Source organism: Ammodytes marinus (assembly GCF_949987685.1).
Source record: "Ammodytes marinus genome assembly, chromosome: 6".
Lineage (NCBI taxonomy): Eukaryota > Metazoa > Chordata > Actinopteri > Uranoscopiformes > Ammodytidae > Ammodytes > Ammodytes marinus.
The window spans coordinates 9,919,254-9,935,816 of NC_137235.1; the positions used below are offsets into that span (position 1 = coordinate 9,919,254).

Consider the following 16,563-nt stretch of genomic DNA (forward strand, 5'->3'; position numbering starts at 1 on the left):
CGAGGTTCGTTGAATGTGACATGAAGATAAACAAAGACACCATGCAGACCGTTGAAGTTATCGGCGTTACCAATTATTTCAACAGCTAACACAGCATTCATTTAAAGTTCAGGTTGCTCTGCATGCTGTTTTACCTGTTTTTGTGAAAGTCAATGAGTAAGGTAAGAAATGCGAATGCTAACGCGTAATGCCCTTGTCAACTAACGTTAGCTGACGTTAGCTAAAGTTAAACTGTTGTTAAAGTTAGCTCATACTGCAAATGCTACCATAACACGCATCAAGCTTGGACGACAACATATTGTTTTTTCATAACTATAATATATTACAGTCCGCAAAAACTGCTCTGAAAAGGTGGCTAAAGGTCCTCAAGTAGTTATTTGGCATTGAAATATTTAAGCTAAAGTTAGCTACAACATATTGCACAAAAACTGGTCCAAGATAAGTTAAACCACTGAATACGTTTATTTGACGTTATTAACCTGACAGTTGCAGCACACATTTAATTTAGCCATTATCATACGACCACTTTAAATGTTTTGAATGCATACAGCCTGTCATAATGGGATTAAGTTTCCCACAAGACAACACCATGTAATTTAAGTCAGTTCTATCCTCCCAATTGGCGTTTTTATCCCACCAACTCCAAACAGCGGTACATAACGTTTCTCATTGTTCTGACCTTTAACCTGCTTTCTCAGTCTCTCTTTTCATTTGTGCTTGCAGTCGTTCCTTTTGACAAACACACACCGTCGGGATGGTTTCATACAAGCGGCTGAACCCCGAAGATGTTCAGTTTTCTAGTGCAGTTCTGTCAGAAGAGTCTCGTCCTGTCCGTGAAGATGTTCCGGTGAGTTTGAACATTTCTTGCTTCCTTTTGGTCAACTTTAGAAGTGCATAGCCAACCAAGGATTGGTCTGTTTCTGTGAATTCAAATCATTGCTTCAGAAACGTATTGCTCTTTCTTTGGGCTGCTGCCAATGTGTATGTCTAATTTCAAGACAGAACAATAATTTGTTTACTTAAGAAGTAGTCATAAATGAAGTGACAATGAAACCAATCCTTAGTTGCAGTCCCAGTCTATTTAGTTATAGTTTAAGTTAGGTTTTATTCATGGTGCCTCTTTAGTGCCACTTTTTTGTCATAGTAGCTGGGATTTTCGCCCGTACTGAAACGAACTGGGAGTGTATGGATTAGTCTTTGGTTCCTCTTGATTGATTGTGTAATGGCAAATATTGCATATGGTTTATCTCCGGACTCAAATGATAGAATGCTTATATCTGCAATAAGAAACATTGTAAACTGTTGCTGTTTTAACAGTGTCTGCATTTAGAAATCTCCAAATCCCCCCTCTCCACGTACTATGTGTATTCCACACCTACACCCAGCCTATTGTCTTTCTTCAGACTGTCTCCCCCTCCCCCCCATCCTCAGACACACCCTGCGGTGTTATTTAGGAAACATGTTTACATGTGACTGTACCTATTGTGTAAGTGTAAACCAATCACATGATAAAGATGGTGTCATGTGGTTGATGCTTTGTGTAAATGATTTAAAATGACTGTTTTCACCTGAAGAAGTATCTTTTCGTACCATAAGCTCTGGCTGTACACAACGAAAACATCGTCGCGAGAAACCATTGATTTGAATTAAACACTCATGCTTAAACTTTATACAGCTTATGTTGTCTGATCTAACTTTCTCACATCAATTGCTTGATTGATTGATTACTTTTCTGAGTGCCCCCCCATGTGTGTTTTTAAGGTGCCGGAGCCAGAGGAGGCTTCCTTGCTTCCACGGGGGCTGTCATGCTCTGTCACCAAAGGCCTGCTGGTGATTGGCTGTTTGCTGCTGCTCCTCTGTGGAGGCTGGCTACTGGGCACAATGTTCTGGCTGCACAAGCCGTCCAACCAGCAGCCCCATAGACCTCCGCCACCGTCCTCCGCACAGACACCGGACACAGGAGTGAATGACACTGCCTCCTCTTCCCGCCGTCAAGCTTGCAGTCTAATCCCCGAGGCGTGGAGGTTCGACTGCTACCCTGAAAGAGGAGTGGTGGTAACCCGGGAGCTATGTGAGGCCAGGAACTGTTGCTTCATACCTGCATCCTCCTCTCCATCGTCCTCTGCCATCCGCACATCAGGGAGAAATGGCGTCCCTTGGTGTTTCTATCCACAAGATTTCCCTTCCTACTCGCTCGTGTCAATCAATGACACATCCCTGGGACAGAAAGGTACGCTCGTAAGGGAGGTGAAAACCTACTACCCAGCAGATATCCTCACTCTAGAGGTGGAGATACGCCATGAGACAGACACGCGGCTACGTGTCAGGGTGAGTGAATATGGAACTATTTTTTTAATATTTATTTTTGAGTCCAATGGCATGTTGTTGTTAGTTTTTGCTGAAAATGATTTACCCTTTATATGTGTGCAGAGAACTTTTAGCATAATGAATGATTAAACATCTCTTTAAAACACATTTAAGCATACTGATCAAATATAAAACAATCACATTAAAGACATATTAGATATTAGTGTGAGAAATGATACAGTTTCATAGGCAATTGTCTCCACTTAAATATTAATTTTGTCCTTTCAGTTGCTTGCCTTTTGCTGAAAGCGTCAAGGTTATGACAGGAGAGCCAAAATGTTTGCTTTCAAGCTACACTAAAATTAATATTTTTAAAAGAACAATGAATCAAATTACTTTACTGTTTTGGTTCACTGCTCTTGTCAGCATTGTTTCCAGCCACAGTATGCTGAAAATAAGCACACATAAACTACCTACACGGCAACAGAGAAGGGAAATAAAAAGTTAGCGATTAGCTGGTGAAGAAAGTGGAGCATCAAAAAAGGGAAAAGACCAAGTTATTTTTCTCAGGTGTTTTTCTCAAGAACCAAAACAGCTAAACTTGAATATTGGACTCATCAGGTTGGCAGAAACACAACTTCACATGAAAGCAAATGTTTATCTGTGTGTATGTGTAAACTGTCAACATCTTCTGCCCTCAATTGACCCCTTCAAAAAAAACATTAGAACATTTTGCATATACTGTATATATATATATTTTTTTCTTTTCATGATTAAACTGGTACATTTTTGAGTTTGTAATTTGAATACAAACTGTTTGATCCAAACTATCTAGATCACCGACCCCTCTAAGTCGCGGTACGAGGTTCCGATCTCTGTTCCCAGCGTCACCAAGAAGGCAGAAAGCCCAGACTACATCGTGGAACTCTCAGAGCACCCATTTGGTCTCATTGTGAAGAGGAGCTCTACAGGAGCGTTGCTGTGAGTCTGAATTCAATAGGCTACATTAGTGTGGGTTCAAAAAAGGGTTATGATCTCAACTGTATACATATTGTAAAAAGAGAAACTCATCTGTGAAAATAAACAAATGTATGTTCGTTTTAACATGATAATACATTCAATTTAACACTATGTCCCCTTTGGTTCCCTGTTAGTCTGAACACCACCGTGGCTCCTCTCTTCTATGCGGATCAGTTTCTCCAGCTCTCCACCTCCCTGCAGAGTCAGTTCATCTACGGCCTGGGCGAGCACCGCTCCACCTTTCTGCATGACATTCACTGGAACACACTCACCATGTGGGCCAGAGATGTGCCTCCTATGGTAGGGGATTTCCTTTTATGTTTGTGTTCTGTTTATAGTTGAAACATTTCAGACATAGACAGATATTGACCTTTTAGCTGATGGGTCAGTTTTCACAGCAAACATTTGACTTGTAGTAGGAAAAGCACTGGTGTCGCTAATACCATTTATAAGAGCTTAGTTCTGTTCAACAGTTCCTTTTTTTTCTACTGTGAAAGGTCAAAATGTTTTCTGATAAAAAAGGCCAACACGAATAACAGTCAGCATGTTGCTTCTTAGGGTTGCGACTTGATTGATTGGGCAGTTCACCTTTGTACAAATAAGATAAGATGAGATGTAACGTCCCTGTGTCTCTCTCTACAATGTAGGAAGAGACAAACCTTTACGGAGCCCATCCGTTTTACCTGGCAATGGAGGACGACGGGAATGCTCACGGCTTCTTCCTGCTGAACAGCAATGCAATGGGTCAGTCTGCAGGTCGCCCAGATACTTCCACTTCTAAGTTTAGCTACGTGCAATAATACACATTAGTGTGCAGAGGTGGAGAAGTACTGTGTTGCTGTTTGGATGACAATATTAAGCAATTTTAAGAAAGCAGAAGTGTCACATGGCGGTGACTATTATGAATTTCTGCTTGGTCACAGAAGCATGATTGCAGTGTCAGTAAACACTAACTTCCCAGTGTTATTAAAGAGGGCATTTAGAGGGAAGGAATAAAGACACTGAAAGGCTGTCGGAATTGGTTTGCAAACAAAGTCAAAGTGTAATTCAATTGTTTACCATTCCCTATAATCTTAAGGGATGTTTAAAATGATCTTTAAATGTTTTAATGCAGTTTGTTGTTCAAAGGATACGTCACTCATCATATTCCATGTTCTTTCTTTATTTCTTTGCGTTTTACATAGATTGTGCATACCACACTGGTCAATCTAATTGTAGCTTATTCAGAAGGATTTTTTATTCTCATTAATAACAAATGTTTTAACAGTACTTCTTCTGTTCCATCAGATGTGGTGCTGCAGCCTGCTCCGGCCCTCACCTGGCGCGCTATTGGTGGAATCCTTGACTTTTACGTTTTCTTCGGTCCTGATCCTGCTTCAGTGATTGAACAGTATGTGGAAGTCATAGGTCAGTAGGAGTCTGCTGGGATGTGGGAATGTTGAGTGCAGTAGCAACGTGACTGTAGCAAACAAATGGCTGTTTTAACTTAAAGAGATGGTTCGTCTATTGACATGTTTCGACACACTTTACTGACTATTTGTGATTTTATGTTTAGTTATATGTCGTGAGCGAGAAAGCTTTGTGCAGCATGCTTCTGTATCAAGTGTTAGAAACTGAAAAACGTAGTAAAACACAATACAGACCATAACTGTGTTGCTTGGTCTCCGTGTTAATTGCAATATGCTTATTTGTAATGTATGCAATTCTGTTTTTGTTTCCATCACTTCTTGCATTTGTCACTGGTGATATCTTCTCCTCTCTCTCTCTTCATCCCTCCATGTTCTTACAGGATACCCAGCGATGCCGATCTACTGGGCGTTAGGCTACCATCTCTGTCGCTGGGGATACTACACAAGCAATTCTACTTGGGAGATTGTCAAGAGTTTGAGGAATTATGGGATACCTCAGGTAAAGTAGACCTAGCCATTTGAGGGCCTGTCATTACGTTTGGTTTATTTTTGTTATACAATTTTGAAAAATGATGTTGGTTTGCTCACAGGACGTCCAGTGGAATGACATCGACTACATGGACAAGTTCTTGGACTTCACGTTTGACTCGACAAATTTCGCCACTCTGCCTGACATGGTCAAGGACATGCACGCTCATGACCAGCGCTACGTCATGATCCTGGTACCCAGCCGTTTGTACATGCTTTCACATGTGTGTCGGATTTGACATGTTTCTTGTATGACAGCTGTGTATCAACCCGTAGGACCCAGGAATCAGCAGCACACAGCCCGAGGGCTCGTACTGGCCGTATGATGAAGGGCTGAGGAGAGACGTTTTTATCAAAGACGCCGAAGGGAAAACACTTATTGGGAAGGTGAAACAGCAGACTTTTATAATTGTGTTACAATTTTAAATTTGTGTTTACAAATGACATTATCACTGTACCCCAATTAACACTCTTTAACATTCAGGGTGTATTCCAAATCAAATTCTCCATCTATGCCTGCAGGTGTGGCCTGGTCTGACGGCATATCCAGATTTCTCCAATGACGAGACACATGAATGGTGGTACGAGAACCTTCAGCGTTTCCATGAGAAGGTGCCATTTGATGGATTATGGATTGTGAGTATGGAGATGCTTGAAGAAATCATTTAAACAGTTATTATCATGATTTGCTCACTTCAACGTCACCTTCAACCCGACTTTTGGCACCTTTTGTTTTTAGGACATGAATGAGCCGTCCAATTTCCTGGATGGGTCTACCAATGGCTGCCCGTCAAACAGTCTTGAGAATCCTCCTTACACACCTGGTGGGAGATTCGGACGTCATGCAGAAATCATGCTAAAAACATAACATACACACAATAACTAAGTACACGTGTATGGTCGAAATATAAATTGTGTCTTTTCCCTTTTAGGCGTGCTAGGAGGTTTGCTGAGAGCCAAAACAGTGTGTGCCACTGCACAGCAAAAACAGTCCACACACTACAATTTGCACAGTCTCTATGGACTTATGGAAGCTAAGGCATCTGCAAGGTGGAGACCTTCAACACACACAACAAGTTACGCTACACAGATTTTTTTTTTACATACTTTCCTTAAATCTTCTGCCTGTCTCTGTCCTCTCTATCCTCTCTGTCCAGCGCTATGAAGCGGATCGTGGCGAAAAGACCTTTTGTCATCTCTCGCTCCACCTTCCCCAGTCAGGGAATGTACTCTGGTCACTGGCTGGGAGACAACAGGAGCCAGTGGAAAGATCTATACACTTCTATAGCAGGTAAGATCATTCAAATGTGTATTACACACAGGTATGTTTAAAAAGGTAGCAGATTGTGAGGAGATATTAACTGATTTTGAATCGCTGAATCAACCTTTAATCTCCAGCGCCACAACTAAAAAAGTGTATTGTTCATGAAGCTCCATTTATAATTTCTCTGTTCGTTAACAATTAGATTTACAGTGGCTTGCAAAAGTATTCATAGCCCTTGATATTTTCCACATTTTGTCACGTTACAACCACATACGTACATTTATTTTATTGGGATTTTATGTGATACACCAACACAACATTGGCGCAACATTGTGAAGTGGAATGAAAATGAAACGTGGTTTTATTTTATTTTTATAAATAAAAAACTGAAAAGTGTGGTGTGCAGTATTCAGCCCCCCTGAGTCAATGCTTTGTAGAACCACCTATCGCTGCCATTACAGCTGCAAATCTATTGGAGTATTTCTCTACCAGCTTTGCACATCTACAGACTGATATATTTTGTCCATTCTTCTTTGCAAAATAGCTCAAGGTTCAGATTCAGCATCAGATTGGATGGAGAGCTTCTGTCAACAGCAATTTTCATGTCTTTCTCAATATTCTCGATTGTTTTTAGGTCTGGACTTTGACTGGGCCATTCGAACACATGACTATGCTTTGATTTAAACCATTCCATAGTAGATCTGGTTGTATGTTTAGGGTAGTTTTCCTTCTGGAAGGTGAACCCCTGCCCCAGTCTCAAGTCTTTTGCAGACTCTAACAGGTTTTCTGCCCTGTATTTGGCTCCATCTATCTTCCCATCAACTCTAACCAGCTTCCCTGTATCTGCTGAAGAAAAGGACCCCCATAGCATGATGCTGCCACCACCATGTTTCACTGTGGTGATGGTGTGTATAGGGTGGTTTGTAGTGTTAATTTCCGCCACACATTGCATTTTGCATTCAGGCCAAAAACTTCACGTTTGGTCTCATCTGACTATACATGGCTTTTGGCAAGGGTTGGAGGAAGGTGCTCTGTTCAGATGAGATCAAAATTTAAGGTTAGGTTCACCTTCCAGAAGGACAACTACCCTAAACATACAGCCAGATTTGCAATGGAATGGTTTAAATCAAAGCATAGGCATGTGTTAGAATGGCCCAGTCAAAGTCCAGACCTAAAAACAATTGAGAATATTGAGAAAGACTTGAAAATTGCTGTTGACAGACGCTCTCCATCCGATCTGATGCTGAATCTGTAGTTCGAGCTAGGTAGAGAAATACTCAACAAAAAAAAAAAATACGTATGTGGTTGTAACTTGACAAAATGTAGCACATTTCAAGGGGTATGAATACTTTTGCAAGCCACTGTATATTACAATGAGAAAGGGGACACTAGAAATTAGTCCACAAAGTATTGTTTCTCTATAGATGCTTTTGAATCGCATCATTATGTCTGCATCTGTACTGTTTGGTTCAGTCACACCACTTTAATCCAACTTATTTTCAGAAGCAGCAGGACATTTTCAGTTTTGTTGTCTCCATGTCCCACCTCTCATTTGTCTCCTTCAGGCATCTTGACCTTCAACCTTCTGGGCATCCCGTTGGTGGGAGCGGACATCTGTGGCTTCAGTGAGGAGCCGCATGAAGAACTCTGTGTCCGCTGGACGCAGCTGGGAGCTTTCTATCCCTTCACGCGCAACCACAACGCCATCGACATGAAGGTAAAATCTTTATGTCACTGCTCCAACGGCACCACAAAGCATGATGGGAACACATTCTCAGGAGCTATTAAAGCAGTGTAACACTTACTGGAGGACTGCAACACCAAGGCTAATTCCTCTGATTGTGCTTACACCATATTTAAATGCTGCACTCTGTCCTTCACTCCTTTTTTTTTTCTTTACCCGTTTGATTTGTGTCATTTACAGCCTCAGGACCCAACAGCGTTCAGCCCTCTGGCTCGTACGGCCATGAAGGAGGCTCTGCTGCTGCGCTATTCCCTCTACCCGGTCCTCTACACTCTCTTCCATCATGCACATGTGCACGGACACACTGTCGCACGGCCAATCATGTTTGAGTAAGGGATGCTATTTGATTGTGTTGAACCTAACTTGTTATTGTGACTGGCCTTTTGCATTACTTTACATATTCTGTGTCTATCCAAAAGGTTTCCAAAAGATGTCAGAACCTATGGGATTGACAAACAGTTCCTGTGGGGGAAGAGTTTATTGGTGACACCAGTTTTGGATCCTGGAGTCAACTACGTGAATGGGTACTTTCCAGAGGGTCTGTGGTATGACTACTACACGGTAAGACCCACATTCAATCTAGTACACACAAAGTCAACAGTGTTGTTTAAGCCTGGAGAACAATGGTGTAAACTCCATACTTAGAGTATGTGGCCACATGTGGTCCTCTACTTCCCAGGGCGACTCTGTTCGGAGTAAAGGTGAAGAACTTAATCTCCAAGCACCTCTAGAAAATATCAACTTGCATTTGCGTGAAGGCTCTGTCATACCAACACAGGTAAATACGTTTACATTCTACAAACTATCCTATCAGAATACAACTGGGAATGAAGCAGAAAAATGCTACTGCTAAAAACAGCTCAGACTCACTTAATCCAACTAATAATAATAATACAAAATGTAAACCTCCTCTTCCTGGACATGACAAGCTCCACAATCTCCTCCTCCAATGTCCGAAGCTTGTGTATAGTTTTGCAACATTTTTAAAATTAGACCAGGGATCATGCAAGTTGATAGCATATCTTATATTTACATTGTAACATAGTGATTCAACAGGCATTCATCACACTATCTGATACCATTGGAATCAGTACTTTATTAGAGCCCACTCACACAGTGTGACATTTCATGACTGCCTCCATGAAATAGAGTATATGACAATGAAAATGTATTAGTAAGGGTTAATCTTTCGGTTACAGAAATATTTAAATATGCTGCCATCTATGTTATCATTCAATTATTATTATTATTATTATTATTTTTATTTATTTTTTTATCTCTGCTTAAAGTCTGCCAAACATAAACATAGGCTCTTTGTGATTTGGGCTCTTAACTTGCCCTTTAACCTAAACCTAATCTTGACCACACATGTTGTTTCTTCGGATATTTAAAAAATTATTTTTTTACACATGCACAGGTTAAAATCAGTGGTTTCACTTGTGTTTTTCTCTCCCTGTATGTGTGTACAGGCGCCCAACCTGACCCTGTGGGTAAGCAGCGGTCAGCCTCTGCATCTTGTCTCTGCTCTGTCTGATGAGGGTTCAGCAAGTGGAGATCTGTTCTGGGACGATGGAGAGAGCATCGAAACCTACGAGAACGACCAGTACGCCTACATCGTCTTCAATGTCGCTCAGGTGCTCAGTCTGACCTATCCTGCACTGGTTCATTCCAGCCTGCTTTACCTCATTCAGTTAGTGATTACCCATATTTCTCAGAATACATGTTGAAAACCTCCACCAATGAATGAACAACTGAGCAGGTATTGTTCAGTGGGTGTATCGAGTAAAACCAAAACAAAGAGTTGAGAGGCTCTAAAATGCTTCATAGAGCTGAAGAGAATAGCTTAATGCGAATATCAACTTTTCTGATTCAATAATAGTGATTACTGCAGCTGTTATGTCTACTTTTGAAGCACACCACCAACCTGTTATGGTCTGGAATAGTGATTGTGTCATTTTGTTGTGTGCTTATGTGTTGTATCTCTGTAGTTTTTTTTATGTTTTTCGTTTTTGGCTATCAACCTGCCAGGGACTACAGATGAAAATTAGCCTGCATGGCTAAATCTTGCACATTTACATGTTGAACTATGGTGCTAGTGTTTATTAATGTGCACTGTCCCTTTTTAAATAATGAATTCAATTCAACTAAAGTGTGTGTTGTGATGTAACTTACAGCCACCCATTTGTTTATTTTACAGAAAGTAATGACCTCACAGGTTCTCCATATCAACGTGGAGGCCACATACATCACCGTGGAGACGGCCTCCTTCTACGGTGTGAAGCAGAAGCCAAGCCAAGTGCTGGTGAACTCCCAGGATGCAACGTTCACCTACAGAGCCAACCAGGTGAAGTTAGGTCCATTTAGAGTATGAAAAGCAAAAGTACTAATTATGCAACTTGGCCAGTTTTAGTGTTTTATTATTGGAGTTAACATATAAACTGTTCTTTTAATCTGATATGTTTTTAGTTCAATCTGTATCTAAAACGTGGCTATAGCTCTGATATAAATGCAGTGGTGTATGTAAAATGCATGTATTCTGATGTGTTCTTTTTGCCTCTGTCTCTGCAGGTGTTAACAGTTACAGATCTTGGTCTCAACCTCAGTCGGAACTTCACCATCAGCTGGATGTAATAATTATTTTTCTTTCTTTCTAATTGTTGGTTTAATTTTCGTTAGCTATTGAAATCACACACTGGTACAAAATGCAGTCTATAAGTGTTAGGACAGAGATGTTTTTATTTGTGTGTTTTTGCTCTGTTCTCCAGAACCATGACCATGGTTAAAGGAAACAAGAAATTAGTTTACAGTGAAGAATGACTGGTTCAGGTTCAGGTAATGCACATTTGTATTGGGTGAGCAGTGTAGGTCCAGATACTTATTATGATCTGTTTGCAAAAATCACACTAACTCAGTTTAATAATGGAGAGATGACATTGCTTATTGTGGTCTGAGAGTCAGCACTTAAACCACATAGTCATTGTTTCATTTCATATCTAATGTACCGGAGTACAGAGACAAAACTATCTGTCAGATGAACAGATGAGACACAGTGTAGCTACCCTGAGGTGAGTGAGGTTTGGTTCATCATCATGCTCATATTTATAGTGCAATGTTAAAAAAAAGTATTTCTGTGTAGAGAAACACAATACTGGCTTCTGAAACAAAATAGAAAAAAACACAATCACTGACCTACAGTAGTCTGGACACTGCTTTCATTATATGTGTGTAAAAATGTTATGATTGGTAACTTGCTTTAAACTAAAAGTTTTGAGTTTTACTTTTGGTTCAGTTCATACATAAAACATCTGCTTTTTTAAATTCTCCTCAGCAGAATGTGCAATAAGTGAAAGCAAGGATGATCGACCTTCCTAAAAATGTGACAAGTCTGAATATAGTTCATGATGTAAATTAATGTATGTGCTTGATGCTGTTTACAGCCTATTGTTGCACTAATTAGTACTGCAGTATTGTTAAGGTAGATGCAGGTGCCTTATGATTCATGTTTGCGTTGTTTTCAAAGCTGAAAACCATAGTACTGCTATGCACAAGGATTGCTTAAGCTGCATACAGTATATCAAACCAACCAAAACATGCTCTGCAATCATTTTACTGTGAATTTTATCAGCACTGTTTATTTGTTTTAAATATACACCTCTTAAGGCAGAATGCAGCTTAAACCTAAAGCCGGATACATTTCTCAAGCTGGTTGAGTGAAGTTGGCAAGATCAGCAAAGTTAATTGGGTTAAATTTCAGCCTACAGGCTGTGTACATTTGAGTCGAATTGAAAGTCTTTCTCACAGAATACCAACTGTGAAAAGCTTGCAACTTTAAAACATTTTCTTTTTTAGAAAAGCAGAATAAACAGTTTGGGTAATGACGGTAATGGTCAGTGCATGTTTGCCGTCAAGCAACAAAACCGACAAAATGTTTTTAAGCATGCAAAGATAAAGATACAGAGTTTATTTTTGTTTTATTTTATTTGTATTAAAATAACTGAAATTGTAATGAAATATTTGCAGTATTTTAGGGTGAATTCTTCTGTTCAAAATGTTGTGCAATTGCTCTAATTCAAATATATGAACACAATGAAAACACCTTTGTTTTATCTGCCTTATTATACATGATATGCACACACTAGCAGCAATGGGTAAAAAAAGGGAGGTTTGATTATATATGATATATTAATTTTAAGCCAATTTGTGATCAACAGATTTTATTTTAATACCTTTCATTTTGATATCGCCTGCATGATGTAATTTGAACCCGATGTGCCACTAGAGGACACAATTTCTCACAGCTAAGATGAATGTTTCATTCCTCATAATAACAGACACATTTGTTTACCTAAAGGCTTCAGAAATGTGACTTTAGATCTTGTATGTGTATCAGTTTTTAATTGCCGATGAGCTGATTTTTTTCCAGGTTCAGACTGAAGGAAATATGAATAACAAACTCAGATCGAAGCATCTTTGAACACAGTATTTATACCACAGCATATCTAAAAATACTCAGTAACCAGGGATTACCAAGTATGAGGAAACACTTTACAATTTTACTTTTATATATCTATTTGACTGCAGTAACTCTCAGAGTACAGGCTTGTATCCAATATTTTACTTATGACATAAATATTTCTAAAAGCATCTTATCTATTAGGGCCACATTTGAAAATGGTCTCCTCATTTGTCTCTGTCAGTGTTTCACTTGAAGAAGCTTTCCATGCCTCTGCAGCCTCTCTCTACCCCCCCCCCCCCTCTCTCTCTCTCTCTCTCTCTCTCTCTGTTTTTGGTCTTTCCCATTTTAAACCCACTGGTTATGTAAGATAAGAGGATTCTCAGGATGTCTGTCATTAAGATACGCAGGGTCATCTCATCTGAGCAGTGAGCACAATGATGAATTTCTGGTATGTGCTGCTTTCCATACAAACTAATCAGAAAACAAGCTGTAGACTGTGAAGAAAGAACAGAAGAGGCCAAAACTCATGAGTCATGACGGCAAACAAGTACTGGATTGTCTCCAAACACAAACACACACACACACACACACACACATCGGCTCCGGAAAGTGAAAGCAAACGACTTGTCCCTATATTCCCCATCTGATAGCGATGCTGAATTATCCTCCACTGCTGATAGGCTGTGCGATAGACATGTTTTTATTGGCGTTCACAGGCTAACTGTTTCCAGATGGCAGTGTGTGGAGGGGACATATATCATTGGACAGAGGGGGGAGGAGAGAGCAGGGAGAGAAAGAGCAGCGGGGGTCTGTCAAAAGCATTCTGTTCTACTGACGAGGGCATTTCCTGTCTGGATTTGGGAGGATTAAGTATTTGTGCGGGGGGGTGTTTGTATGGTCGGCATGTGGAGAGAGGGACAGAGTATGGGACTTCACACGACTCCCTACATGTTTGATGTGAATAACCCAGGCTTGTAATCCCTTTTTTGGAAGAATGGAAAGACATATTTTCACATTTTAGAAAAAATATTCTTGCCTGACAGTGTTTCAGTCTGGGCTCTCTGAGGTTGTTTGTTTTGTCAATTGTCAATCATATATGTTAAGCATTTTTCACACAGAGCTTCACAATATGCTTCACCAAACAAATAAAACAAAGCCTGTTCTAAAAGGACTTTTTGATTTATGACAGATGGTTATTGTGCAAGAGAGTCTTAGGGGCATCATTAAAACGCTAAAAGCAGCTTCATTGTTCCTTTACTGTCTGGGAATATCTTTTTTTAAACAGGAGTTTGTGTCCCAAAAAAAGTACATCAACCCAGGAAATGTGTGTGTTTGGGCTATGCTTCTTTTGTTCTCTTTAATTAACTCTGTCAAGAAGATCATAACTTTCTTGAAGTGAAATCATTTTGTTGCTAACAAAGTACAGTCAAAGCAGATGGGAATGTGAGTGGTTGTGTGTGTATTGAGTCTAAATTTAACTATTGGACTAAGTATTGGAAATTTTTCTCTGATTCTGTTGCTACAGGAAGAGTGATTACTATTGTGATTTTAGTTCATCTCGAGGGGAACAGGAATATCTTGCCTGTACCAGATTTCATTGCAATCCACATAATAGATATCAAGACATTTTAAGCGAAACCAAAAATGTCTACCTCATGGTGACCTTAAAGTAAAGGTCAATTTCATTTTGAATAAAACAGAATTGAGCAACAATCGTTACAAGTCTTTTTTTCTTTGGATATTCTGCAGTATTTGCCCTGCAAACAGTCATATCAATGTGATCTTTGTCAAAGGTGTGGTGAGGTCTGCTGCTCCATGACCTAGCCATTTTACCAATCAGATTTACTGTACTTTCTGTTCTACTTTTCCTTATTGCTTTCTCTTCTTTCATCTCTGCTCAAGATAAGATCAAAGTTATACTGTGTATGTGTATGTGTGTGTGCGCTTTGCAAACTCTTAATCATCAATCATCATGTACTCGATTCAGAATCGAATCCTGGTCCAAAGTTCAGTAAATGTTATCTTGACTGACAGAATCCCATGGCCGTCTAAAGCTTTAGTTCATCTTGGATGGATCAAGTGGTGTCCATTTAACTGTTGAAGCCTGAACTTGAGCATATGGCAGACGAGCATCATCTGACGGTGAATGATATTAAGCTCATGTGGTCTGTTTAAATATAGTAAAAAGTAGTTTGACCCTTGACATAGTGAAATGATGATTCAAAACATGTGGAGTAATGTGGGATTTAGTCACCGTCAGAAGATCTATGAGGAAGTTCATGCAAAGAATCAACCATGATTAAAAAGATCATTTTGAACTATATATGAAATGGGAGTAAAACAGAATGCTTCAAGTGGCGATTAGCATCTAAATTCAGAAGTCCTTTCCAGGAATTTGGAGTGTATTATTAACCAACCTCTTCTAGTTGTTAGTTTGGCCACACTCAGCTGTGATGTCACAGTGTACTGACAACACTCAGAAGTACACTTCTACATCAATTTTGCAAAGAAAGGTCTTTAACCATTGTTCATTCATTTCATAGGGAAAATTATACTTTAAAGGTGCTCCTTGGAACTTTCAGTTTTTATTTATTCTTGCACCCCCTTTGGACAAATGCGGTAGTGTTTTTTTTTTACTATATGCCAGCTATAGTTCCAGGGTGAGCGTTACCATGATAAAAGGCATAAAGAAAAAATATAAAAGTATAATTCTTTGCACTGATGGTCTCGTTTGCTGTTATATGTCATTTATGATCATCATAGGAAAAAGAGGAAATATTTAAAAGTTCCTGGTAGCACCTTTAAAGTGGCATTTATATTATTTTTTGGCCACTTGGGGTCAGCAAACCAAGCTGTAGATCACTAACATTTAACAGCAGCAGACATTGAGAAAAAATAGCAATACTGTACAGTCTATCATTTAACGTTTACATAACTTTTGATCAATGTTTACGATGAAATATTGATTAGTGCAGCTTTAAAGTGAATGGAGTTACGCTTGCTTTAGCACCACCTATAGGCAAATGTTTTCATGTTTCCTAAACCTTCTCAAGAATGGCAATAGTTTGTTTCAGGCGACACACCCACAAGACAGTGTAGGGAAATTATATGGAACATCAAACTAACCAAAGACTTTATTAATTAACAACTTCTAAAATTTGGTGAACATTTAATAAAAAAAATAAAAACGAGCGGTGGAAAAACGTTATTGCAAAAAAAAAACAGCATTGTTGAAAATTATATTATGTGGGAATTGATGGTGTCTCAATGACAGAGACATGTTTTGGCGTTTTATAAATGGACACATGGTGGCGCTCACAGCAACAGTAACTATAACTCTTTTCCCAATTGCCAAACTTTCCACCCAACTTTATAGAAATCGGCAGATCATTCTGCCAACATGGAGATGAACACACAGGGGCAGAAACAAACAACACACTGCATTGAGAAAGCTGAACTACACAGGAATTAAAAGTTTGAAATGTTGAATCAGCTAAACAAAAGCCTCCTTCTAGGCTGTTGTCCCGCAGCATTATGAACAGAACATGTGCGCAGGTATCAGGTAACTTACTTACTGAACAGGCACCACCCGCCTACCTTCAACACACCCAGACAGGACTGGACAGGCTGACTAACACACGCAACAACCACACCTGGTTAACTGGTTTCATTCTTTATGCTCCATTAACTAAAATAGCTCCATCCTAAAACCCTTAAATAGAAATAATAGCACAGCAAATTGCAATACAAAATGCAGCCTATATGCTATGGGAACCAGCTATTATGGTAACCTTTGAGTCAGGAGGTGATTGAGTAGGAAGTATATGCTCAATTT

The 16,563-nt window shown here is 39.6% G+C and overlaps 1 protein-coding gene across 1 annotated transcript; it reads left to right on the forward strand.

Moving 5' to 3' along the window:
* The first annotated feature begins 24 nt into the window (after nucleotides 1-24).
* gaa2 (alpha glucosidase 2) lies at nucleotides 25-12,299 on the forward strand. The gene is made up of 21 exons (XM_080030227.1): nucleotides 25-161; nucleotides 724-847; nucleotides 1,762-2,328; nucleotides 3,143-3,288; nucleotides 3,462-3,627; nucleotides 3,975-4,071; nucleotides 4,615-4,734; nucleotides 5,117-5,235; nucleotides 5,327-5,458; nucleotides 5,541-5,651; nucleotides 5,787-5,900; nucleotides 6,004-6,088; nucleotides 6,197-6,314; nucleotides 6,422-6,555; nucleotides 8,094-8,245; nucleotides 8,453-8,601; nucleotides 8,692-8,833; nucleotides 8,952-9,050; nucleotides 9,742-9,906; nucleotides 10,470-10,616; nucleotides 10,841-12,299. The coding sequence occupies exons 2-21, from the start codon at nucleotides 755-757 to the stop codon at nucleotides 10,901-10,903; spliced, it is 2,919 nt and encodes a 972-aa protein (XP_079886353.1). The 5' UTR covers nucleotides 25-161; nucleotides 724-754; the 3' UTR covers nucleotides 10,904-12,299.
* The last annotated feature ends 4,264 nt before the right edge of the window (nucleotides 12,300-16,563 follow it).

Coding starts and splice junctions, on each gene's coding strand:
- gaa2 (XM_080030227.1), top strand. CDS start 755: ATGGTTTCATACAAGCGGCTGAACCCCGAAGATGTTCAGTTTTCTAGT. Junction 4,735..5,116: donor ACAGTATGTGGAAGTCATAG/GTCAGTAGGAGT, acceptor ATGTTCTTACAG/GATACCCAGCGATGCCGATC. Junction 8,246..8,452: donor ACAACGCCATCGACATGAAG/GTAAAATCTTTA, acceptor TGTCATTTACAG/CCTCAGGACCCAACAGCGTT.